This window comes from Balaenoptera ricei, chromosome 13, assembly GCF_028023285.1.
Source record: "Balaenoptera ricei isolate mBalRic1 chromosome 13, mBalRic1.hap2, whole genome shotgun sequence".
NCBI lineage: Eukaryota > Metazoa > Chordata > Mammalia > Artiodactyla > Balaenopteridae > Balaenoptera > Balaenoptera ricei.
The window spans coordinates 72120262-72147686 of NC_082651.1; the positions used below are offsets into that span (position 1 = coordinate 72120262).

The 27425-nt window shown below is 36.8% G+C and overlaps 1 protein-coding gene across 5 annotated transcripts in view; it reads right to left on the minus strand.

Moving 5' to 3' along the window:
• Nucleotides 1-27425, minus strand: part of RMDN2 (regulator of microtubule dynamics 2) — a 77799-nt gene that overhangs the window by 11884 nt on the left and 38490 nt on the right. For all 5 annotated transcript variants that reach the window (XM_059942904.1, XM_059942908.1, XM_059942905.1 and 2 more), the window contains 6 exons: nucleotides 24485-24545; nucleotides 18653-18728; nucleotides 17688-17765; nucleotides 7743-7841; nucleotides 1611-1664; nucleotides 1442-1522 (listed from right to left, as the gene is read on the minus strand). In XM_059942904.1, coding sequence (XP_059798887.1) covers nucleotides 1442-1522; nucleotides 1611-1664; nucleotides 7743-7841; nucleotides 17688-17765; nucleotides 18653-18728; nucleotides 24485-24545 — 449 coding nt within the window. The remainder of the gene's footprint in view (nucleotides 1-1441; nucleotides 1523-1610; nucleotides 1665-7742; nucleotides 7842-17687; nucleotides 17766-18652; nucleotides 18729-24484; nucleotides 24546-27425) is intronic.

Consider the following 27425-nt stretch of genomic DNA (forward strand, 5'->3'; position numbering starts at 1 on the left):
ACCCAAAGTGGCATCGCTCAGGAGAGACGTAAAAGACAGTAGGGTCCCAACCACTAACACGGAGCAAGCAACGAGAGGGACAAAATCTGTTTCCTGCTGAAAAAGTTACACAAACTGTCTTTTAGATAGAGTGCTGTTTTATATTTCCTATTCACCAATGGAGCCAACTAGGGATTAGAGTTAGAAGGATAATGAACCCCGTAGGAAATCCCAAACATAGAAGCAGGCCGAGCCCTTGCGCAGGTGGCTGCTGATGAGCCCTGTATAGAGACACAGGCATCCCTGAACCGGGAAGGTCCTGGGCAGGTCTTGTTTCACTTCCTCTTTCCAGACTTATTTCCCATGACTGCCCTGAATATTTCTTCCACTCCAGGCAAACAAACCTTTGGTTTTCCACCTCTGTACTTTTGTTCACGACCCGTGACGTGCTTCGCCCACACCTCCACGTTATATACGTCTTTCCAGGTCCACCTCTGATGCTATCTGATCTCTTCCAGGTGAAAATAATTCCCCCCTTTTCAATATGTCCATAACCAATTATTTGTACCTCTCTGAGCACTTCATGCTTTCTACCCTGAGCTCCCTTTATTTGGATATATACCTTATGTTCCCTTCTAGGCTACAAGCTCCTAGAGGGCAGTGGGCATGTCTTACGTGTTTATGTTCCAGATCGCAACAAACGCTGAAGCCTGTATTGCTCCAACAGAGAAGAGGAGGAGTACTTATTTCTGAGGCATTTCTATTCAGTTGCGATTCACAGGCTGATAATGTTTATATGCTATAAGAAGGGAGCAGGAAAACATTTATTTATTTCCTTTTGTTCCCGCAATTCCAGTATACAGGAACACGGGCTGAATTGCTAATGCTGTGAAACTCCTAAAACTTAGAGCACATCCAGAATTCCGAATTAGCAGGAAAAAGGCAAGAAGCAATGCGACAGCTTCTTTTTCATTAATGGTGTTCAAAGACCAAGAAAATGTTAGTACATATTTTTAGTCCTCTTCACGGCCTTGGACAGCCACAGCCTGCTGTGCGCTGGGTACTGACAGTGGCAACTGCCCAGAGCCTCCTCCTGCTGTAAGGCGGCAGCCTGTCTAGCTTGTTTGCTGCCTACCCCAGTTTAATCACCAGCTCCCCAGAATTATGCTGTCCTCCATCCTTCCTCGGGGGGCTCATCCCACTCCCTGCTGTGTAACACCTAACATGCATCACAATGTTTTAACTGCTAGCCCACGATTTGTGTGCTCCTTAAAGATACAAGGGGTCTCCTGGGGAAGGGTTACCTATAGCAATTTTTAAAACGTCATAGTACATGTTAAATCCAAGTCAAAATGTTTTAGGACAGCAAAAAACTCCAGATGTAGCTAAGCCAGTTGTTCATATTTGAGGCTAGAATCATACTAATAAAATAAGAGTGCTCCTTGTCACCGTGTGGACTTACCTCTTTGGTAACACAAGGAAGCAACACTGCCATATTACAGAACTTCACAGCAGTATCTGTTTGTTCAAGATCAATATAACACTAGAAATGAAAAAATAATCAATATGAAGCATAATCACATTTTTGTGTAATGAAGTCAAAGTGATCTTAAAAATGTGGTCTTCATTACCTTGGCCAAGAACATGTAATTGGACTTAGAAAACCCAGGGTGTAGTTCTTCGACCTGATTTTCAGAGAAAACAGAAAAGAGAATAACAGGGAAATACTAAAACAATAAGTAAAGAAGATATATTTCAATAAATCAGACATTAACCAAATTGCCCTAAGAATTTAGGATGGTGTGTCACATCTGAATCATTTTATTAGCTCAAGTATCCTTTGGGTGGAAATATAGCTTTTGAGCTTATCCATTAAAATAGAATTATTATTGTGGTCATAAAGCTTACAAAGCAATGAGGTACTTTAAGATTTTGGGATTCCTTTGTATAACCATCTTCCTCACTTCCCCTTCTCTATCTTTTGCTTTTTTTCTTTCAGGGACAAAACAACTGGTGATACACTCTCCCCAGGACAAGTCCCTACAATCTCTTTGGGAAGCAAGAGTAGAGCGTGACAGGTATCCCATGGCAAGCATCTTCCACTACATTAATATTTGATTTCTTATGATTTCAACACACTCCATATGAGCTGAATAATAACTGAGGTCCATCACATCAAGTTCTTTTAAAGAAAACGCAGATGCTTAAAATAACTAGTCGAAGTAGCAGACCTCCTTGCAGATTTTAATAAGTGGGTATTATAAAGGTACTTTACCCCTCATCTACTAATGTCTTACATACCAGTTCCTTTTCTCTATCTCTGGTAAATAAGAATTCCGCCAGGTATATGGTGTTGCTACTAGAGAGCTCTTCTTAGAACCTAAGTCAATCTTTGCATTGGAGCCAGGTTTTGCTGTTGTAAAGGTCTGTGCAAGGAAGCTCCCAACCCAACCCGGCCCCCAACACAGAAGGACACAGAACCCAAAAGAAGGATACTTTAAAAAATTTATAAAAATATGCTTGTTTTACAACACACTAATAATCCAGACATTTCCAAAATTAAAAAGTAAAAGTTTCTCTGTTAGAATTTTATTCTCAATTACGATCTCAGCCCCCAGGGGTAACCACTACCAACAGTTTGACAAATGCATCCTACAGACCTTTTACCAAGCAGAGGAATCCGCCCCCTCCAAAGGGAACTGATTTTTGAAAAAAAACTTTTTAATGGGACCATTTCCTACATATTGGTCCAAAACTTTTTCCCCACAACATACCACAGATACATTTTTGTGTTCACATACAAGATCTCCCTCATTGTTTCTAAGAGCTGCATTTCATACTACACATATACCATAATTAAATTAAGCATTCTCCCTTAGACATTTAGACTTATTTTTCACTATTACTAATAATGATCAGCGAACATACTTGCTCCTATATGCTTGTGTGCATGTGATTACATGTGTAGGAGAGATTCCCAGAAGTTGAATTGCTGAGTCAAAGGATACATACATTTTAAGGATGGATACTAATGGAGGGGAAAGCAAGACCTAGGGTGCTGAGGAGCGTTCCAACACCTTACAGGAGCACATCCCTTGTAAAGGCCATTTACTCTCTACAGAACCCCAAAGAGAAGGGTCCTGGGAGGAAGAGGAGGACAAAATCTCTTGGGTTGGGAAGCCAGACTGGGTGTACCTCTTTCAGACCTAGCAGATGAACAGCATGTGGATCTGGCCTAGAACCTGCTAGTGAGACAGCAAGGCTGTGGACAGACTGAAGGAAGTCCAGTCCTGGCCAGAGTCCTGAAAGTCCTATAGAGCCATCCATGGTGCTGATGGGTTCTGGTTCTCCCACTTCCTCTCTTCTTGTCCGGTTATTTCCATTGTAACTCTTTGAGTTTACTAAGTGCATTTCTTGAGCCACGCTAATACAATTTTTGCATATTTACAAAATAAATAAGTCACAGGTATGAAATGTATGGTGTGGGGAATATAGTTAGTAATTATGTTATATCTTTGTGACAGATGGTAACTAGACTTAACGTGGTGATCATTTTGAAATGTATAGAAATATCGAACCACTATGTTGTGCACCAGGAACTAACATAGTGTAGCAAGTCAATTATACTTCAAAAACAAACAAACTCATAGAAAAAGAGATCAGATTTGTGGCTACCAGAGGTGGGGGTGAGGGTGTTGGGAGGGGAGAGGAATTGGATGAAGGCAGCCAAAAGGCATAACTTCCAGTTATAAGATAGATAGTACTAGGGATGTAATGTACAACAGGATCAATATAATTAACACTGCTTATGTTATATATGAAAGCTAAGACAGTAAATCTTGAGTTCTCATCACAAGGAAAATATTTTTTTTCTATTTCTTTAATTTTGTGTCTACATGAGATGATTGATGTTCACTAAACTTACTGTGATAATCATTTCGTGATGTATGTAAGTCACATCATTACGCTGTGCGCCTTAAACTTATATAGTGCTGCATGCCAATTATACTTCAATATGAGTGGAAGAAAAAAAAAGGACCTAGAGTAAACTTTATTCGATTGTACCTTCTATGTCCAGTAGTTGCCCCAGTTCTGAACAAATCCTATCTAAATAACTTGCCCCAACATATGCACATAGCAGCTTCTTATTTCTTTAATGTTGGCATTTTAATTCTGCATATACACCTTAACACTTATGTCTAATTAACCAGAATGATCATAAATCAGAACATCTCTTTTTGTACTCATGGTTAAAAAAAAAAAGAAGTCCAAAGGAACATAGGCAGGCTAGTACCAACACCTAAGTCCTAAAACGGAGCAGATCCTGACCTTTGCCAAAGGCCTTAGCTGAATAACAAGGAAGGTAGTGTTACTCAACAGAATGTTCTGATTAAGGGGCAGTTTCTAGCTATGCTCTTATAACACTATCATAACACCTGGCAGAGAATACTGTACCTGTTTACTTCATCTTGGTTGTCCAAGTTCCCTGGAGGCAGGAGCTGTGTTGGTCATTTCTGTGTTCCCTTCATTTGGACTAGGTATGTGCTTAATAAACATTGCTGAATAAATTAGCTTTGTTTTTAAAACATCTCATAACCTCGTGCAGCAGCCCTCTGTCATATCAAGGCACAGAAGACAGCTCTGCAGCTGGTGGAACCACTAAGGAAGATTCAGGGATCATGTGACTGCAAACAGTGAGTGACATCAGGGTGGCCAACATTGCCACACCTGTCATTTACTACACACACCAATCCAGTGGTTCTTAACCATGCCATGGGCTGCACATGAAGGACCTTGAGAACTTTAAAAACACTGATCAAGCTTTAAAAACACTTACCATATGACCTCACAATTCCACTCCTAGGTATTTATCCAAGAAAATTTAAAACATGTCTACACAAAAGCTTGCAAATGAATGTTCATAGACGTTTTATTCATAATAGCCCCAAGCTGGGAACAACTAAAACATCCACCAGTAGGTAAATGCATAAGCAAATGGTGGTATATTCATATGATAGAATATTACTAGGCAAACAAAAAGAACTACAGATCCACTCAATAAAATGACTGCATCTCAAAACATTATGCTGAGCAAAAGAAGCCAGACACACACAAAGTACAAACTGTAAGATTCCATTAATACGAAATTTCAGACTAGGCAAAACTAAGTTATAGTGACAGAAAGCAGATCAGTGGTTGCCTGGGGCACAAGCCAGGGGTAACTGACAGCAAAGGGGCAAAGATAGCTCTTCAGGGTGATGGAAATGTTCTGTATCTTGAAACGGAGATGGTTATGTGAGTATACAAATTTGTCAAATTTCACTGAACTGCACACATAAAATGGGTATATTTGATTGTATATAAACTATACCTTAATATATTCAGAGATTCTGAAATAATTAGTCTGGGTTGTGGCCTGGGCTGGCATCTTTTAAAGCTCTCCAGATGATTCTAAGGTATAGACAAGGTTAAAAACCACTGACCGAGGGAATCATGCCATAATTTTGGATGAGGTGGGAAGCATGCTATAGTTTGAAAAAAGTCCAGCAGGGAATTCACAGATGACTCCTGGTCTAAAACCACCTCCCTAGATGCTTTGAGACTGTGGAGGACCAGATTTCACCTGTTACACGAGCAAAATAATAGCAACATTTATTTTTAGTTAGAGCATTTAATGTGCTAGACCCTGGGCCAAGAAAATTACATGCATTATTTTATGTAATTTTCACGAAAACCAGATGAAGTAGGTATTATTATGCCTACTTTACAGATGAAAAATTTATGATTGGGAGAAATAAACATGCCCATGTCATACATATAGGAAAAGGTTTGGGTCTCAAACTGTCTGATTCCAAAGTCAGTGCTCTTGGCCTCTACAGGACTGAACTGGATGGCTCTGGGGACTCATTCCTGTGAACCCTCTTTGGAGGCATGGAGTCGGTGCAGAAGTTCTACAGTCTGGGTTCCAGTGACACGACTCCCTGTTGGGACCAGGGGGTTGCAGACTCTCCTGGGCTGTGGGATCCAAGGTGTGCGCTGTTTCCTTTTCCTCTCCTCCCCGTCCCAGACTTCTTAGTTCCTCCACAGCCTTAGCCTCCTCAGTACCCTCAGGTGTTGCAGTAAATACGGGGAGAAGCATTCCTGATGCTTTCTCACCCTCTTGACAAACACCATGGAACGCATTTCAGACAATCTAAGTCATAACTAAATGGTGAGGTCGCAAAGATGGTCTGCCAAGGTGTTTACATTTTAATGAAGTTAAAACTCTGTGAGCTTTTATTGAGCACTTATGAGTTGCTGGACACTCTCTAAGCAATTTGCTTGTATTAACTCATTTAATCTTCACAACAACACTATGAGTCAGGTATTATTACCTCCATGTTATTGATTAAATTGAGAGAGAGAGAGAGATTAAGTAACTTGCTCAGTGTTAATCAGCCAGTAAGAAATAGAACTGGGATTTAACCAGGTGCTCTGGTTCCAGAGTTTGCAATCCTTACCCTACATTATTGTGCTTCTTACTACTTTTATCTGCGTAATACTTCAGGTGCACCTTAAGAACTTTCATGCAGTGTCCTGAAAACCTGACCCTCCAGTTATAACTTTGATACTATGAGAAAATGGATTTCAAATTCGAATAAATTTTTTGCTAATGAACATAGCACCTTTTATAAATCATTTATCTTAAATGCACCATGATCTCTATTCTTGTAAAATTTAACATGGGAGAACTAATTCTCAATGGTAGAAAAAAGGTGAAGTGATGATAATGCATTCCTATCTTTGACCTGCCATTGTGTGACACTGGAAAAAATTACATTCCTGAGGTCTTGTTCTGTTATAAAACAAAAAAGACCACACTAAATAAAAAATAAGAAACATACAGCCCTTGTACTTGTATTCCCATACTTTTTTCCATTGGGCTCATGCTTGATCTTAGAATACTTATTTTTTCACTGTTCAGAGAAGAGAAGTGCAATGCAACATATTTGCCATCTTAGATTATATGATCTCTAAACTCCCTCTCAGTTCTACAAAATCAATCCCTAAAATATAACAAAAAATATTAGCCTGTACAATATGTTGGACAATTACCAAAATCAGAGCCTGATTTTGTCTATATTGTTACAAACCTGAAGTAGGCAGGTGGTGAAAGAAAAAAAATCTTAGTATCTATAAGATTCCATAATTGGTTCCAGAGAAAGATGAAGAGATTAGCCCAACAGAAAGTTGGTTAAATGGGTGAATGTATTACACATTTTCATGTGTGCATACACACAAATTACTATTTAGAGTTTTATCAGCATAGCAATTGTACATTTTAAGACAGGAATGAAAATACTGGTTTGGTCTGATGCCCCACGAATGTTCCATAGAACTGTCTGCAATTCATAGAGTGATTTTTTAAATAACTCCTCTTCTTGGCAACTTTTAGTTCTTTAAGATTAAACTGGTTCTATATTAGGATAATGAGGAGTATTTAGGACCAAATCTAATAATCAGGGCATGAATGCTTTTGCACATATTCACACGACCTGGAAAGCTACACTGGATTTGGCAGTAAGGGCTGCCACACCCAGGACCTAGGGCATAACTATGATCTAAGAAGTAGTTTGGACATGCCAAAATGAGGACTCAATCTGGGCTTTCAGTTAGAAATCAACAAATGGAGAAGAGAAAGATTTCCTTGACAGCAAGAGTAGGAGAGCCTGGTACAGATAGGAGCCAGTTTGACACTGAAATAATGGATAGACAAAATATACCTTAAGGAAATTTTGCAAAGCTTCCTGTACAGTTGCGGATGGTATTTTTCCAAACAGAGTAGCAGCCATTTTTTTCTCAATCCAGCTCAGTTTTGAGACCTGCAAATATAGAGCAAATCACTCTTAGAAAGTTGTTCACCTTTTGAATGAATAATCTCTCCCCAGTTAGATGAGTGTGAGATATCACCTTTATGGTATTAATATTTTGCCTTCCTTTTTTCATAATTCAAACAAACTGTGAGCTCTAAAAGCATTGGTTACCAAACCAATTTGAAATACTCATAAGGTTTGTGTCCAATGAGGGAAAAAGGGGGTGGGGGTGGGGATTAATGCTGATCCCCTTTGTTCATGTGCTTCTTGATCCTGAGATGACGCATAGTATTTCTTTGCACAGGGTATAGTAGCTACAAGACCCTACCTTTGCTCTCTTGCCACATTTTCCATGCTGCCAACCTGACCCAGAATGCAGCATCTCAGAAATGTAAACAGAACGAGGGTCCTCAACCCACGAGGAGTGTACAGTGAGGGCCTGGTATAAATATTTATAATTCAGGAGAATTTTTTTTAAACCCGATAAACACCAAAATTAAACCTCATATTACCATTTGCTTTTTGCTTTCTTCTTAAATTTTTTCACTTTTCCCAAATATCAATAATAGATATATAACATAAAAGATTAAAAGGATTCAGGGGACTTCCCTGGTGGCACAGTGGTTAAGACTCCACACTTCCAATGCAGGGGGTCTGGGTTCAATTCCTGGTCAGGGAACTAGATCCCACATGCATGCCTCAACTAAGAGTTCTCATGCCACAACTAAGGAGTCGGTGAAACGCAACTGAGGAGCCCACCTGTCACAACTAAGGAGTCCAGGTGCTGCAACTAAGGAGCCAGCGAGCCGCGACTAAGGAGCACACCTGCTGCAACTAAGAAGCTGGTGAGCCACAACTGAGGAGCCTGAGAGCTGCAACTAAGGAGGCCGCTGGCCACAACTAAGACCTGGTGCAACCAAATAAATAAATAAATAAAATAAATATTTTAAAAAAAGATTCACAAATGAATTCTTAAAAGGGTACTATGCTCTCCCAATCCTATCAAGTGTCTTCCTTCCCAGTCCCATCTTCTAGGGTTCTAGGTAACCATTAACCTCTATTTAAAAAAAAAAAATTCCATCAATATTTTATAATAACTATAAATGGAGTGTAACCTTTAAAAATTGTGAATTACTATCTTGTACACCTGAAACTGACATAATATTGTACATCAACTTTAGCTCAATAAAAAAAAAAAAGAGGTACAAACTACTATATATAACATAAATAAGCTACACGGATACACTATACAGCACAGGGAATATAGCCAATATTTTATAACTTTCAATGGAGTATAATCTATAAAAACTATGTTCACTATGTTCTACACCTGAAACTAAGATAATATTGTAAGTCAACTATACTTTGAAGAAAATACGATCCCCCAAAATTATTCCCTGGCTTTTCTATATAATGTTAATTTATTGCTATGCTTATTTTTGCTTCTTTTGAACTTGAAAAAAAAGATATGTTGTTTATTTCCTTTTTTGACTTATTGTTTTCACTTAGCATTATAGTTCTAAGATTTCATCCAGATTGATGAGAGTAATTGAAGTTCAGTCATTTAAACAACTCTGAGATATTCCATCATTTAAACAGACATCAATGATTTTTCATCCACTTTTTTTTTTAATTGTTTACAATGACAGATAATTTATTATTCAACAAAAACTGAGGCAAAAGGACTCAAGTAAAGAAATTAACAGAAAATATTTTACAAGGGACTTTGAAGACAGAGCCCAACTAAAACAAAATTAATGCTTTACCATATACTACAATAGAGATTGAAAAACCAAATTTTTCCATTCCACATGCATAAATACATTGGAAAAAAATTTTTTTTTATACAGCAGGTTCTTATTAGTCATCAATTTTATACACATCAGTGTATACATGTCAATCCCAATTGCCCAATTCATCACACCACCCCCCCCACCCCCCCGCCGCTTTCCCCCCTTGGTGTCCATACATTTGTTCTCTACATCTGTGTCTCAATTTCTGCCCTGCAAACCGGTTCATCTGTACCATTTTTCTAGGTTCCACATATATGTGTTAATATATGATATTTGTTTTTCTCTTTCTGACTTACTTCACTCTGTATGACAGTCTCTAGATCCATCCACGTCTCAAAAAATGACCCAATTTCGTTCCTTTTTATGGCTGAGTCATATTCCATTGTATACATGTACCACATCTTCTTTACCCATTCGTCTGTCGATGGCCATTTAGGTTGTTTCCATGACCTGGCTATTGTAAATAATGCTGCAATGAACATTGGGGTGCATGTGTCTTATTGAATTATGGTTTTCTCTGGGTATATGTCCAGTAGTGGGATTGCGGGATCATATGGGAATTCTGTTTTTAGGTTTTTAAGGAACCTCCATACTGTTCTCCATAGTGGCTGTATCAATTTACATTCCCACCAACAGTGCAAGAGGGTTCCCTTTTCTCCACTTCCTCTCCAGAATTTGTTTGTAGATTTTCTGATGATGCCCATTCTGACTGGTGTGAGGTGATACCTCTTTGTAGTTTTGATTTGCATTTCTCTAATAATTAGTGATGTTGAGCAGCTTTTCATGTGCTTCTTGGTCATCTGTACGTCTTCTTTGGAGAAATGTCTATTTAGGTCTTCTGCCCATTTTTTGGATTGGGTTGTTTGTTTTTTTAATATTGAGCTGCATGAGCTGTGTATATATTTTGGAGATTAATCCTTTGTCCGTTGATTCGTTTGCAAATATTTTCTCCCATTCTGAGGGTTGTCTTTTCGTCTTGTTTATGGTTTCCTTTGCTGTACAAAAGCTTTGTAGTTTCATTAGGTCCCATTTGTTTATTTTTGTTTTTATTTCCATTACTCTAGGAGGTGGATCAAAAAAGATCTTGCTGTGATTTATGTCAAAGAGTGTTCTTCCTATGTTTTCCTCTAAGAGTTTATAGTGTCCGGTCTTACATTTAGATCTCTAATCCATTTTGAGTTTATTTTTGTGTATGGTGTTAGGGAGTGTTCTCATTTCATTCTTTTACATGTAGCTGTCCAGTTTTCCCAGCACCACTTATTGAAGAGACTGTCTTTTTTCCATTGTATATCCTTGCCTCCTTTGTCATAGATTAGTTGACCATAGGTGCGTGGGTTAATCTCTGGGCTTTCTATCTTGTTCCATTGATCTATGTTTCTGATTTTGTGCCAGTACCATATTGGCTTGATGACTGTAGCTTTGTAGTATAGCCTGAAGTCAGGGAGTCTGATTCCTCCAGCTCCGTTTTTTTCCCTCAAGACTGCTTTGGCTATTCGGGGTCTTTTCTGTCTCCATACAAATTTTAAGATTTTTTGTTCTAGTTCCGTAAAAAATGCCATTGGTAATTTGATAGGGATTGCATTGGATCTGTAGATTGCTTTGGGTAGTATAGTCATTTTCACAATATTGATTCTTCCAATCCAAGAACATGGTACATCTCTCCATCTGTTGGTATCATCTTTAATTTCTTTCATCAGTGTCTTCTAGTTTTCTGCATACAGGTCTTTTGTCTCCCTAGGTAGGTTTATTCCTAGGTATTTTATTCTTTTTGTTGCAGTGGTAAATGGGAGTGTTTCCTTAATTTCTCTTTCAGATTTTTCATCATTAGTGTATAGGAATGCAAGAGATCTCTGTGCGTTAATTTTGTACCCTGCAACTTTATCAAATTCATTGATTAGCTCTACTAGTTTTCTGGTGGCATCTTTAGGATTCTCTACGTATAGTATCATGTCATCTGCAAACAGTGACAGTTTTACTTCTTTTCCAATTTGTATTCTTTTATTTCTTTTTCTTCTCTGATTGCCGTGGCTAGGACTTCCAAAACTATGTTGAATAATAGTGGTGAGAGTGGACATCCTTGCCTTGTTTTTGACCTTAGAGGAAACGCTTTCAGTTTTTCACCATTGAGAATGATGTTTGCTGTGGGTTTGTCGTAGATGGCCTTTATTATGTTGAGGTAGGTTCCCTCTATGCCCACTTTCTGGAGAGTTTTTATCATAAATGGGTGTTGAATTTTGTCAAAAGCTTTTCCTGCATCTATTGAGATGATCATATGGTTTTTATTCTTCAATTTGTTAATATGGTGTATCACATTGATTGATTTGCGTATATTGAAGAATCCTTGCATCCCTAGGATAAATCCCACTTGATCATGGTGTATGATCCTTTTAATGTGTTGTTGGATTCTGTTTCCTAGTATTTCATTGAGGATTTTTGCATCTATATTCATCAGTGATATTGCTCTGTAATTTTCTTTTTTTGTAGTATCATTGTGTGGTTTTGGTATCAGGGTGATGGTGGCCTCATAGAATGAGTTTGGGAGTGTTCCTTCCTCCGCAAGTTTTTGGAAGAGTTTGAGAAGGATGGGTGTTAGCTCTTCTCTAAATGTTTGACAGAATTCAACTGTGAGGCCATCTGGTCCTGGACTTTTGTTTGTTGGAAGATTTTTAATCACAGTTTCAATTTCATTACTTGAGATGGGTCTGTTCATATTTTCTATTTCTTCCTGGTTCAGTCTTGGAAGGTTATACCTTTCTAAGAATTTGTCCTTTTCTTCCAGGTTGTCCATTTTATTGGCATAGAGTTGCTTGTAGTAGTCTCTTAGGATGCTTTGTATTTCTGTGGTGTCCACTGTAACGTCTCCTTTTTCATTTCTAATTTTATTGATTTGAGTCCTCTCCCTCTTTTTCTTGATGAGTCTGGTTAATGGTTTATCAATTTTGTTTATCTTCTCAAAGAACCAGCTTTTAGTTTTATTGATCTTTGCTATTGTTTTCTTTGTTTCTATTTCATTTATTTCTGCTCTGATCTTTATGATTTCTTTCCTTCTGCGAACTTTGGGTTTTGTTTGTTCTTCTTTCTCTAGTTCCTTTAGGTGTAAGGTTAGATTGTTTATTTGAGATTTTTCTTGTTTCTTGAGGTAGGCTTGTATAGCTCTAAACTTCCCTCTTAGAACTGCTTTTGCTGTATCCCATAGGTTTTTTTTTTTTTTTTTTTATCCCATAGGTTTTGGATCGTCGTGTTTTCAGTCATTTGTCTCTAGGTATTTTTTGATTTCCTCTTTGATTTCTTCAGTGATCGCTTGGTTATTTAGTAACGTGTTGTTTAGCCTCCATGTGTTTGTGTTTTTAACGTTTTTTTCCCGGTAATTGATTTCTAATCTCATAGCGTTGTGATCAGAAAAGATGCTTGATATGATTTCAATTTTCTTAAATTTACTGAGGCTTGATTTGTGACCCAAGATGTGATCTATCCTGGAGAATGTCCCATGCGCACTTGAGAAGAAAGTGTAATCTGCTGTTTTTGGATGGAATGTCCTATAAATATCAATTAAACCTATCTGGTCTATTGTGTCATTTAAAGCTTGTGTTTCCTTATTTATTTTCATTTTGGATGATCTGCCCATTGGTGTAAGTGAGGTGTTAAAATCCCCCACTATTATTGTGTTACTGTCAATTTCCTATTTTATAGCTGTTAGCAGTTGCCTTATGTATTGAGGTGCTCCTATGTTGGGTGCATATATATTTATAATTATTATATCTTCTTCTTGGATTGATCCCTTGATCATTATGTAGTGTCCTTCCTTGTCTCTTGTAACATTCTGTATTTTAAAGTCTATTTTATCTGATATGAGTATAGCTACTCCAGCTTTCTTTGATTTCTATTTGCATGGAATATCTTTTTTTCATCCCCTCACTTTCAGTCTGTATGTGTCCCTAGGTCTGAAGTGGGTCTCTTGTAGACAGCATTTAGATGGGTCTTGTTTCTGTATCCATTCAGCAAGCCTGTGTCTTTTGGTTGGAGCATTTAATCCATTCACGTTTAAGGTAATTATCGATATGTATGTTCCTATGACCATTTTCTTAATTGTTTTGGGTTTGTTTTTGTAGGTCCTTTTCTTCTCTTGTGTTTCCCACTTAGAGAAGTTCCTTTAGCATTTGTTGCAGAGCTGGTTTGGTGGTGCTGAATTCTCTTAGCTTTTGCTTGTCTGTAAAGCTTTTGATTTCTCCTTCGAATCTGAATGAGATCCTTGCTGGGTAGAGTAATCTTGGTTGTAGGTTCTTCCCTTTCATCACTTTAAGTATATCATGCCACTCCCTTCTGGCTTGTAGAGTTTCTGCTGAGAAATCAGCTGTTAACCATATGGGAGTTCCCTTGTATGTTATTTGTCATTTTTCCCTTGCTGCTTTCAATAAATTTTCTTTGTCTTTAATTTTTGCCAATTTGATTACCATGTGTCTCGGCATGTTTCTCCTTGGGTTTATCCTGTATGGGACTCTCTGTGCTTCCTGGACTTGGGTGGCTATTTCCTTTCCCATATTAGGGAAGTTTTCAACTATAATCTCTTCAAATATTTTCTCTGGTCCTTTCTCTCTCTCTTCTCCTTCCGGGACCCCTATAATGCGAATGTTGTTGCGTTTAATGTTGTCCCAGAGGTCTCTTAGGCTGTTTTCATTTCTTTTCATTCTTTTTTCTTTAGTCTGTTCTGCAGCAGTGAATTCCATCATCCTCTCTTCCAGGTCACTTATCCGTTCTTTTGCCTCAGTTATTCTGCTATTGATTCCTTCTAGTGTAGTTTTCATTTCAGCTATTGTATTGTTCATCTCTGTTTGTTTGTTCTTTAATTCTTCTAGGTCTTTGTTAAACATTTCTTGCATCTTCTCAATCTTTGCCTCCATTCTTTTTCTGAGGTCCTGGATCATCTTCACTATCATTATTCTGAATTCTTTTTCTGGAAGGTTGCTTATCTCCATTTAGTTGTTTTTCTGGGGTTTTATCTTGTTCCTTCATCTGGTACCTAGCCCTCTGCCTTTTCATCTTGTCTATCTTTCTGTGAGTGTGGTTTTTGTTTCACAGGCTGCAGGATTGTAGTTCTTCTTGCTTCTGCTGTCTGCCCTCTGGAGGATGAGGCTATCTAAGAGGCTTGTGCAAGCTTCCTGATGGGAGGGACTGGTGGTGGGTAGAGCTGACTGTTTCTCTGGTGGGCAGAGCTCAGTAAAACTTTAATCTGCTTGACTGCTGCTGGGTGGGGCTGGGTTCCCTCCCTGTTGGTTGTTTGGCCTGAGGCAACCCAACACTGGAGCCTACCTGGGCTCTTTGGTGGGGCTAATGGCAGACTCTGGGAGGGCTCACGCCAAGGAGTACTTCCCAGAACTTCTGCTGCCAGTGTCCTTGTCTCCACGGTGAGCCACAGCCACCCTGCCCCACCTCTGCAGGAGACCCTCCAACACTGGCAGGTAGGTCTGGTTCAGTCTCCTATGGGGTCACTGCTCCTTCCCCCTGGGTCCTGATATGCACACTACTTTGTGTGTGCCCTCCAAGAGTGGAGTCTCTGTTTCCCCCAGTCCTGTCGAAGTCCTGCAATCAAATCCCACTAGGCTTCAAAGTCTGATTCTCTAGGAATTCTTCCTCCCGTTGCTGGACCCCCAGGTTGGGAAGCCTGATGTGGGGCTCAGAACCTTCACTCCAGTGGGTGGACTTCTGTGGTATAAGTGTTCTCCAGTCTCTGAGTCACCCACCCAGCAGTTATGGGATTTGATTTTACTGTGATTTCACCCCTCCTACCATCTCATTTTGGCTTCTCCTTTGTCTTTGGATGTGGGGTATCTTTTTTGGTGAGTTCCAGTGTCTTCCTGTTGATGATTGTCCAGCAGCTTGTTGTGATTCTGGTGTTCTCACAAGAGGGAATGAGAGCATGTCCTTCTACTCCGCCATCTTGGTTCAGCCATCCACTCTCTTTTCAGTGGACATTTGGGACTTTTCCATTTTTTGCTCTTAGAAACAAGACTGCTACAGGCATTCTTGTACATGCCTTCTAAAGCACATTTGCAAGAGTTTCTCTAGGGTAGGCACCATTGTCATACGGTAGACGATCAAATTTAAGAGATAATATCCGATTGTTTCCAAGGTGGTTGTACTGATTTGTGCTCCCACAACAATGTAAGAATTCCTATTGCTCCATATTTTTACATCTCATGCTGATAATTTAAAATTTTATCAAATGAGTAGGTATAAAATGGCATCTTGTTTTATTGTCATGTCCTATTATTTCTAATTCAAGATTTATGGTTTTTAAGCTGTTTTGTTTCTGAATTTCTATTACAATTGCATTATGATCAGAAAACCTATAGGATATCAATTCTTTGAAATTTATTAAGACTTGCTTCATGACCTCATATATGGTCAGTTTTGTAAACATTCAACATATGCTTGAAAATGTGTATCCTCTAATGGCTAGATACATATTTTCATCTATGTTTATTAGATCAAGGTTATTAAATGTAAGACTCCAATCAATGTTTTTACATACTTACTAATGCTTTTTTTTGTCTTTTGTTCTATTAATTACCAAAAGAAGGAGATAAAAATTCACCACTACGTGGTATCCTTACTTCCCTTCCATGTCTTTTTATCTCTCCTTCATATTTTCTATCTCTTTGCTCCTCTATGCTGCTTCCAGGCAACATTTTCAGATTTGTCTTAAAATTTGTTAATTCTCTCTTTAGCGGGGCCTATCTACTACCAAATCTTTCCACTGAGTTTTCTTTTAATGACAAATAATATACTTTTTATATGAAAAATTGTTCAATTTTTTGAAATCGACCTGGTCATTTTTGTAGTCTCATGCTCCTCATCCATTTTTCCCCTAATTCATTTTAATTTTAAAAACACATTATGTAGGTAGCTGTTTAATATTCTGTATTCCATGTTTCCAAAATCTGAAGTCCTTTCAGATCTACTTCTGTTCTCTTTTTTTGTTTCTTTTGACTGTCATTTATGATGGCTTGTTTCTTTGTATATATTCTATTATTTTTCACTGTGAGCTCAACTCTGCAAGAATGTTCTAAGGCTTGTGTGTGAAGGTACAATCCTCCAGGAAGGATTAGCATTACCATCTGCCATTTGTCTATGGCAAGAAGATCAGGTTCCATTTGGAATTAAAATTTCCTTCTTGGGCTTTTTAAGCCTAACTGTATAGTGTACATTCAAGTTCCAGACTCATGAGGTTGGGTCAATGGTTTTTAAATCTTAGGGGAGTCCTCTACCTTCATGAAGACTCAGATTCTTAATATTTAAAACTGGCATAATAAAAACTGCTTAGAGGGTTGTTAAAAAGATGAAATCTGATAAGAAATATAAAGTATAAAATGCACATCTGACATATATAGCAGGTGTTCAGTAAAAGCAAACCTCCTGCTTCATCCCTAATCCTCTACAAGCCACAATTAAAAAGCTTCCTCTTTTGCCTATCCCAATTTTCTCATTCAGAAAGAGCAGTTCTCTTCAGCGTAATTTTTTTATGCAGCTGTTAAGATATATTTTCACATTCTGTTAACTTTCCGTAAACAGGTGTCACTTAACACGTTGGGTCTTAGACTCACCAGCTGCCTTTATTTATTTCTATATGTCTTATGTCCCCTTCTAAATTAAGTTTCTTGAAGAAAAGGACAGCAAGCACATAATTTATGCTTAATAAACTCTGATAAAGGAAAAAAGTTCTCCCACAAAACAGAGCGGTGCACCAATACAGGGTGCATGGGTACTGGTGGCTGATCACCATCTGAGAAAAAGCACATTTAAAGGGAGACAGTGTGACTGCTGCAAGGGGAAATGGAAAGGCAGTAAAGAAAAAAATACATGCATTTATAAAATCATATATTGTATGTAATTCAATATATAATTATAAAATATATAAATTTATAAACTCAAAATATGTACTGATTTCATCATTTTCTCTATAGCAGGCACTAGGTAAAACAATAAAAAAGTTAAGTCACTGAAAGTATATCATATAATCAGAGTATATTCAAATAAACTTTACAAATAAAAGCTTTCAACTTACAGTGTAACAGTATCTTCCCTTGAGGTAATACAAAAAGGGTTCTTCAGGTAGAAATTCGATTGCTTTATCTAGATGCTCCTGAAAGAAAATCCAAAAGAAATATCATCTCCCAAGTTTCAGGTAGTGTTGAGTGGAACTCTGCCTAGTTAATTCAAAGGGACTTTATAATGTTTTTTTGTCCCCCTCCTCAATCTTAATCATTAATACAATTAAGCTTCTCAATAACTCAATCATCAAAATGCTCACAACTAGAACCAGAACTGTGATTATGATTTAATAAGGCTACAGAAAACGTCACCTTAAAAATAGAAAACATCCAAGTCACATTTTTGTCTGCCCATGACTTGCCTAGCTAATACTTATTGAGAGGCAAACTTACAAATGTCATATGATGTGGGTATAATGGAGAAAAGAATAGCAGAACTAGGTGATAGAAGAATCTACTCCCTTGACATTGTCAAATGGTTATAGGGAGCTGGAAAACAAAGAACTCTCTGCCCATTCCTAAAATTATTGACCCTGAGGGGTTATTTATTGAACGATTACAACTACAGGCACATGATAAATAATGAGTATGCACATTACTTATTTTATTCATCTATCATGGCAAATTTAAGCCCTTGATTGAATTTTACTCCCCTCAGCAAATCAATATGTATTAAATGTTAACTAATTAGTGCCAGCCATGTTTATGATGTTGGTGAGCTCATGACTAAAAGGCTAAGCCTCTACCTTTAAAAAAATAATACTCATCTACTATGTGACTTTCAGGATCTATAATAATAATAATAATCCTTAATCACCCAAAGAGTTTGTTTCTTCTTTGGCACAGTACTATTTAAAGACTGTCATTTCATTTAAGTAAAAAAGATCAATTCCTAGAGATAAATCTGTTGAATAATTTGATTTATACCTGTGAATGGAACATACAGCTACAGTAAAACATTTTTAATATCAAGAAATACCTTGAAGCGATATCCATAGTTAATTTTGTTTTGTAAGCCCTCAAACTCAGATACATAGCCACACAAAACCGCATACCTGAAAAGGATAAAAGCAGTGGAAATTGTGTAAACTTTTAATCAAATACCATGAAATTTAACATTTAAAAAAAATCTCTAAACCATTCATTAATATTTAACAAAAGTATTCATATAGATGAATAAATAACCAATGTTTGACATTAACATGAGGCCAGTTTCCTCAGCTATACCTGGGGATACTAACACCATCTATCTCATACGTGTGCTATGAGGGTAAAATATCTATAACGTAATCGCTTACAATAGTGTCTGGCTTGGAGTGAGTTCCAAGAAAGATTAGCTGCTGCCATCACCTTCATCAACATCAGAGTCACAAAGAGACCCTCAGAAAAGTCTATTCACATAAGTATTAAACTGAAAAATACATTGTGTCAGCAGATTCCTGCTTCTCTTTCGTAAAAATAAAAAGTTCAAGGCCCCCTTAATGTCATTTGAAAATTAAAATTAATATCATGACTAAAAACAAATACTAAAATCAAAGGTAATTTTAGAATATGTTTTTTCAAAAATTCCCCATGTCCTTCAATCCTTCCTTGGAAACACTGCATTCATTACTAGAAGAGTGCATCCCATGGATTCTTTACTTTTTTCCCTTGGGAATATAAAATTTACATAAATAATTATATGACTATAAATTGGGTACAATATTTGTTCAGCAACTTGCTTCCTCTAAAAATTGGGCACAATATTTGTTCAGCAACTTGCTTCCTCTAAAAATTGGGCACATATTACTTTTTACATTCAGACTGTTTCTGTCCCTGCAAAAGTATTCAGAGTGTTTCTGTCTGAGGCAAAATATTCATTTACCTAAATAATTCAAAAGTAGGTCTTAACTTTCACTTGCATTGTCATAACTGAAATGAAAAATGTAATTTTAGGTGTTATTTATCTTGATTGTTTCTGTGGATACACATAACTTTCAAAAATTGAAGTGAACAATTTTCTTAATTTGGAACAGTCAGACCATTCCTGAACACAAAAGATCACATAATTCACACAACTTATGCACAACCAATAAAATGGCCACTTTTCAGTTATAAGTTTTTTGACCTCTTAATTTTCATTAGAAAATCAATAATCTCCTAACAGTAGAAGCAAGAGTTATGACAAAAGCAACCTATTATGATCTGAGAACTTACCTAGATTAGGAGATACTACTTAAATTACTATCTTAAATACTATCTTAAATTACTATAATACATTTATCACAACTGTACCAATATTGATATACAATATTGAAATTTTTCAAAATGAACCAATAGTAATATATTATTGTTAACTAAACTCCATGCTTCATTCTAATTTCCATCTGTTTTTCCCTCACATCCTTAAATTTTGACATTTTCCTCTCCATCCCTCCTTCCATATTTATCCCTCTTAATTCACCTTGTTCAGTATCTCTTTCAACACGTGAAAATCTTTTAATTACTACTGTCATCCACCATACACCCTGTTCCTCCTAATTTTGTGTCACTTGCAACATTTATAATCATACCTTCCACATCTTCACCCACTGAAAAAAATTACTGAACACACTAGTGTCTAAGATCTAGACCTGGAACTCTAGAATCATGATATTGTCAGCAGTTATTCTTTTGAATGATTGAGGCTCAAACCCTTCTGCTAGCACGGGTAACAAAGAACCTTGCCCATATTTTAATATCTTGTCCCCAAGAATATTATGAGTGAACTTGCCTTAAAGCCTTCCTTAAATCCAGGTATATTAGCTCAATTTCCCTACTCTATCTACTAGCAAAGAAAAAACAGATCATGTCACATGTTTAGAAAAATCTGTTGAGTCTGCTTGAACTTCATCACTCACAGAAAACCCAACTAACTATTTGTGCTGTAATGAAAGGAAAAGATTCTATGTTCACTGATCTATAGTGGTGGAATCAATCTTCTATTTTTTGAAAATCAGAACAACTTATGCACATCTCTAGCTTTTACAGAGCTCTCTCAGCATGTTCTTTCCAAGTTACTCTGAGTGAAGAAAAAGAAAAAAGAAAAAAACGTGACTTAAGAAAACCATTATATCAAATATGGACATCTTCCCTTATAAATAATCTGTCACCAGAGTCTTATGTTTTTCATAATCTTTTTTGAAGTCTGCTTCTTTCAAGTCTAAAGTATTATTTATCTTCCTACATATCATAAATTCAAAGTTTACCTGAACCGCTTTTCCTCAAAGGATCATCATTTCTTTTCTGGTAATCAATCCCACCTATTATCTGCATGTATGTGTGGTTGTTTTTCACACTGTTTATCTTGGAAAATGTAATTTAAAATTTTATTTTGTAAACTCTCAGGTTGATGGGAACTATGAAGAAAGTTAACGCACAATATGGTCTATTACCTCCATCTAGAGGTTGTTCTAACTATGCGTTGACAAAAATTCTGTATTTTCTTTGCATCTATAGTGAATATTTTAATAACTGACAAGCATCCCTGTCTCAACAACTAGTAAACAACTACTAAAACAACTCCATTAGTTTCCCAGTAGCATTTTTGATTTAGCACCAATGCTATTTATACTGTGAAAAAGCAGAGGAAGAGTAAATAATAGATAAAATACTGAGTACATACAAATATAAGATCTGGTTTTTGTTTTTCCACTTATTGTATGACCCTTGGTTACTAATCACGACACCACACCAGACACACATATACTACACCACACACACAGACGGCCTTGCTTTCTATAAAATGGAAACAGGTTGTTCTGTGAATCACATGCTAGAAGGCATGGGGTTATAATTTGTGAACAGTAGAGCACAACAAATATGTAAGACATTATTTATAATTAAGGTCAGGCCTATTTGGCTAACAAACTGCAAATCCATTGGTGATTCTGCTCTCTTGATTCTAGAAGTATTTTAGGCTGGTACAACAAAAACGACAGAATTATATAGAAAGCTTATGTAGGAAAGTTACAGAGCAATTTCATTTTGGAAAAGATGAAGATGAAAAACAAGTCTTTAAAATAATATTTGTTTTGCAATTATTCCCTCCATATCAACCCTTTATGATAATTATTTCTAATGATTGCATCTTTTATTTCAAACTGAAGGCTTATAAACCATCACAGAACCCTGTAAACTATGGGTCAGTAAACTTTCGCTGCAGGGCCAGGTAGGAAACATTTAAGGTTGTGGGATCAGAGAGTCTCTGTTACAACTACTCAACTTCATTGCTATGTACAAATGCACAGGTGTGGCTGTGCTCCAATGAAACTTTATTTACAAAAGCAGGCAGCTGCCTTTGGCCTAGAGGCCCTGTTTTGTCATTTATGCTGAATGAATGAGAAAAAGTCGTAACATATTGAAAAAAATTCCAGCAGGATTAGACATTTTCATGACATTTTATTACAATTAATTATAGAATCAGTGAACCTAAATTTCACACATTGCTTCTCAAGTCAAAGTCTTAATTTCTCTTTTTTCATCACCCTAAACCTCTACTACTGTATTTAGTTGAATGAGAATTCTTGTATTCAGTAGGTACATCATAATGTATTTTACGAATTAAGATAAAAATCATGTTGCTGTACAACAGAAATCAACACAACGTTGTAAATCAACTATACTTCAATGAAATAAATTTTAAAAATTGACATTTGAATTTATTAAATTTTAGCAACTGATCAGATTTTAATTGTTTTTTAATTAAAAACTGATACTGAATAAAAAATCATGTGAAACACAATTGGATCAGTACTCTGTGTGTGTCTGTGTGTATGTGAATAAGATTCACCCTCGGGGTTAAATCCCGCAGTTATAAACAAGGCAATTAGTACACAACAAAAAATGAAAAAAGATGAACAAAGGAGAAGTAGCCAGATTAGTGGAAGACAGGCTGGGAAACCCACTGAGTAAGAGTTAAGCATAATCTGTCCTCACAAGGTAAGTTTAAGGTGCTTATGAAGTCTTCAGAGAAGATTCAACATTGTTCCTTTATGGACATTTGGAAGTTCACACTGATAAGTGTCCTCAAATTGAGGGTTAACATCAAATGTACATTTTTAATGTGATTCTCCATGGATGCAGATGTTTGTATGGGAGAAGGAAGAGGACAGCAGAGGAAGAGGAGGGGGAGGCTCAGAGTTAAGAGTAGGGCTTCGGTGTTCTTTCTGCGTCCAAATCGGGCTAACCAACACCCAAACATCTCCATTACCAAAAGAGATGAAGCAAGTGTAGCTTGATCAGTATAAATTCATTACAGTTATACTAAAAATGGAAGAACAGAAGTACTTTAACACATATTAATTTATTAATATCAGTATTATGCAAATTAGTTGAGGAAGGTAAAGCTGGCTATAGAAATAATAGCCAAGACCCTTACATACTGGAGAAATGACCTTAAAGATATCTACCAGAATGTTAACTGCAAAATTACCTTTCTCCTAGAGTTGTGGCACAGGCACTAGGGCACAGAACCATACTTTATCTATTAGGTATACTCCGGCTCCTAAAGCAAGACACTCTACTACCCATGCATGACACATTAGTAAAATGATTCACAGGTTCTGCCAGGCTTAGCCCTTCACCCATCTCCAGGCTATATAAGAGAAGGCAAAGAGTTCGCTGAAGCAGAGAGAGACCTGGAGGGGGGATTTCTGCGAATAGAACTACTAGGGTACTTGGGTTCCACCTCCCACCTTCTCATGCGAGACGGAAGGGGGTAGCCTTGTTTCTCATTTTAAGTGATGGCAGCTTCAAAAGACCTATTCTTATTTTGGCGTGTCCTTTAGAGTTTGGGGGACATAAAGAATGTTATCTGATTCCTGCCCAGGGAAATTTTAGGATGAGAGTGTGTGAGTGGTGCTCCCCCTGCTGGTGGCAGTGTAAAGAAACAGGTCTGCTTTGGAAAAATCCTTTGCACTTTTGAGTTGGTGGGGCAAAAATGAATTTCCTGGAGGATAAATGTGGACCTGCAGAAAAGAAGTCATTTTAAGAGAGATTTGCCTAAGACTATCCCAGAAGAATAAAATAATCCCAAAGAGGGGTGGATTTCTGACAATCTAGGTCTGAGAGAAGGGTCAAAAATAAATTTATTACTATGTCTTCCTAGCACCTAAAGTACCAATATTACTGGGGAGAAAAAATAACTAAGAAACTAAGAAATGCTATAAAAACACAACTATGAGTAAAATGAAGTGTTAATTAAAAACAATATTTTTCTTCTTATTTGTGTTTTATAATTGTAAATATACAAAGGATCCAAAACCAAACATACTCAAGAATAAATGTTTTTGTCCCAAGGATATCCACCTATACCCATCCAACTAATTAGATTTCCTTTGTTTGAGCTTTCTTATATTAGAAATGGCTTTCCTTTGACTTGTGAAATTTGTATACCTTGACTCATCAAGGTACAATGGCTGATGTGCTTTTATTCTTTTATTCTTCTCTCTGCATTTCATTTAGAAATGTGGCATCACTTTAGTATTTGTTTTCAAACAAAATGTTATATGAAATTACATTTAATTAAATTTATCATGTGCACAGTTATTGGACTTGGTAGACTCAGTTATGAATTCTTCAATGAAAGTTTATCTTAAATATATTTAAAATATATATACTGAAAAATACATGAGAATAAACAGAACAAGAACAGTAACTGTGCTATATACTAAATATTCTTTTTAGTGAATGCGACACGTTAAGTGGGTCAATAATATTTTAAAAATCCATTGTAATTTATAAAGAGGCATATTAGAATTTTATAAAGACTGCATAAATTCTATGTACTTACCATAGATGACAATGTCCATTCATGGGTGCTCTAGTAATAGCTTTTTCACCTAATGTCTTTCCTGAAAGATAAATGCACTTACACTTACCACCTTCATCTGAGTTGGTGGGAGGTAAATTATTGAATTAAGCCAGTAGTTCCCAAAGTATGGTCCCAAGACCAGAAGCCATCACCTGGAATCTTGTTACAAAAGCAAATTTTGGACCACATGAGGGACCTGATCATAAACTCTGAGAGTCAGCAATCTGTGTTAACTAGCCTCTAGTGATTCTGATGTACGCTCAAGTTTGAGACTCACTGGGTTAAGTGATTTAACCAAGAGCAAGAGAAGTCATTCAATCAGTATTTAGAAGTGTTAATAGAAATTGTTTTGTAATTAACTCAACCAACATTTACTGAGTGCTTTCTAAGTATCATATTATGTGAGCCTCTGGGAATAAAAAGTCAAATAAGACACAGTTCTTGACTTCCAAGGATTCACATTTCAGTAGGCAGTAGGTATATAAACAAATGAATTATGTGCAAAAAATAAATACAAGGTAAAAAAGAGAGTATAACAGAGAACAGAGAGAGCAACTCTATCTAAAGGGGTAAGGGAAGATGTCCCAGAGAAGCTCTTGTCTAATCTTTCACAATAATGAGCAGGCTCAGTAAATAAATAATTCCCCTAAATAATTTTACTTAGTTTTAGAATAACTTTTAATAACCTATTAATTTTTGGATAGAGGTTTGTCTAAACCAGGGGTCCCCAACCCCCAGGCAGTGGACGGGTACTGGTCCACAGCCTGTTAGGAAGCAGACCACACAGCAGGAGGTGAGCCGCGGGCGAGTGAGCAAAGCTCCATCTGCCGCTCCCCGTCGCTCCCCATCGCTCTCATTACCGCCTGAACCATCGCACCACCACCCACCACCCCGCCCCGGGGGGAAAAATTGTCTTCCACGAAACCGGTCCCTGGTGCCAAAAAGGGTGGGGACCGCTGGTCTAAACCACATTCTGAAAATCTTTCTCAAAAAGTGGCTGTTTTATTTTATGCCATCTCCTTTTCCCTGCTCTAATTTTTTTTTTTTTTTTTTTTGCTTGAAGAGACTATCCAATGATCTACAAAATGTCCTTCTAAATAAGTAGTTTAGATAATTTTTATAAATAAAGATATTTTATTCTAAAATCATTTTCCTATTTGCTAATTTGCTAAGGTGGTACTTTATAGCTCTGTCCATTAAGAGAACGACCCTGTATAGAAATCTACATAAACTGGAAAAAAACTAAAAGGAAGTATTTTAAAATAATAACTGATAGTACATTGTGGACATATATTAAAAGAGTTAGTAATTTGGTAATGAATGATCGAAAAACATAAATACTTTTAAATGTACAGACTTTAAAAACTAAATCAACATTTTCCCTACATTGCCAAATGAACAAAAATAGCTTTTAGGGCACTGCCACAAGCTTAAAATAGAGGTGATTCCATCGCTCTGAGAATGTAAAATGGAGCTGGGTAGTATACAGATTGGTTTCGCAGCCTCATTTATGCAGCTTCAGCCTGAAAGGAAAGCTATTTCCCTTACAAAATTGTATTTTGTGATCTATTTGTGGCATTTGTATCAGTCACTTAATTCTGAAAATTACAATAATGTTCTTTTAGATATAAGATTCATATTTTATTTGGAAGACAAGTATGATCAATCATAGTACGTCAACAGATGTACTGCATAATGCTATATACCCCAGTTGGAGGTTCAGGAAAGAATTCTGTACTCTTCAGTGATCCAACCTTCCCTCGGCACACAAGTTCAAATATACTGTTATGAGCAATAACAGCACTCTTCCTCCCTTGTACTGGGTGCCAATGCCCTTCAACTCCAGGCTCCAATGTCTCAGCTCCAGTGTTCTTTGCCATCACCTTTGCCAGGCACTTACTACCTGTGCATTGAATTACAATTGCCTGTCTCCATATTGATCTTGTCAGTAAGTTCCTTAGTGTAACACTGTCTTGATCATATTCATGTCCCTCCTTCTCTTCTTCCCTCACCCCTCATTTTAACTTTGTTCCTAGACACGGTGATTTCGAATAAATATTTTGAATAAATAAATAAAAATTTCTCATAAATATTTCTTGGATAAAAAAATAGGAATTCTGTTAAATTTATTTCTATAACTGAATGAACACATCTGAGGCGTCACTGTTTTTTCTTTGACACTATAAACTTTTCTCTTTTTTGAATATATCCTGTCTCAATCCATGCTCCTTTCTTGTACTTGGGTACGAGAATTTGGATTTCCTCCAGCCTATTTCTTTCTCCATTTTCACCATCTCATACATTAACTCAGTTAAACTCTCACTCCATTTAAAAATACAGATCCCAAGTGATTTTACTATGTGAGACTTACTTCCAGAAGAAAGAGTTCCCTGCATCAACATTCACCCCCGCCATCACATCCTCCTTTCTGTTATACCCTCTCTTAATATGCCACATTCTTCTTTACTAACAACTTACTTCAGTGTGTTTCTTTATATGTATGATTATTTTAGTAATACTATCTTCCCCACAAAGCCATAAGCTCCTTCCAGTCTGAGAACATGTCTATTTTGCTATCATATTTCTACCTTCTAACATAGGAGGAGCCTTAATGCCCAGGGCAGGGCAGGTGCTTAAAAAATATATATATTTTAAAAAATTATTTAATATATATTTAATATTGATGGATGTTTGAACAGTTTACATAGATATACTCTGACTTTCTCAGTAGATATAAAAAAAAGTCAGTTTGTTCTCTTTGGCTAAATTTTTATTTACCTTCAAGTTAATAAATCTCTTCCCTAGAATTCCATTTTTTTATAGTCTGCAAGAAGGATTGCTACAGAAAAACTGCCCCACAAAGCTGATGATGAATATGTAAAGAGCAAGAAGGGGAATTCCTTTCATCCTCCTCCCACTA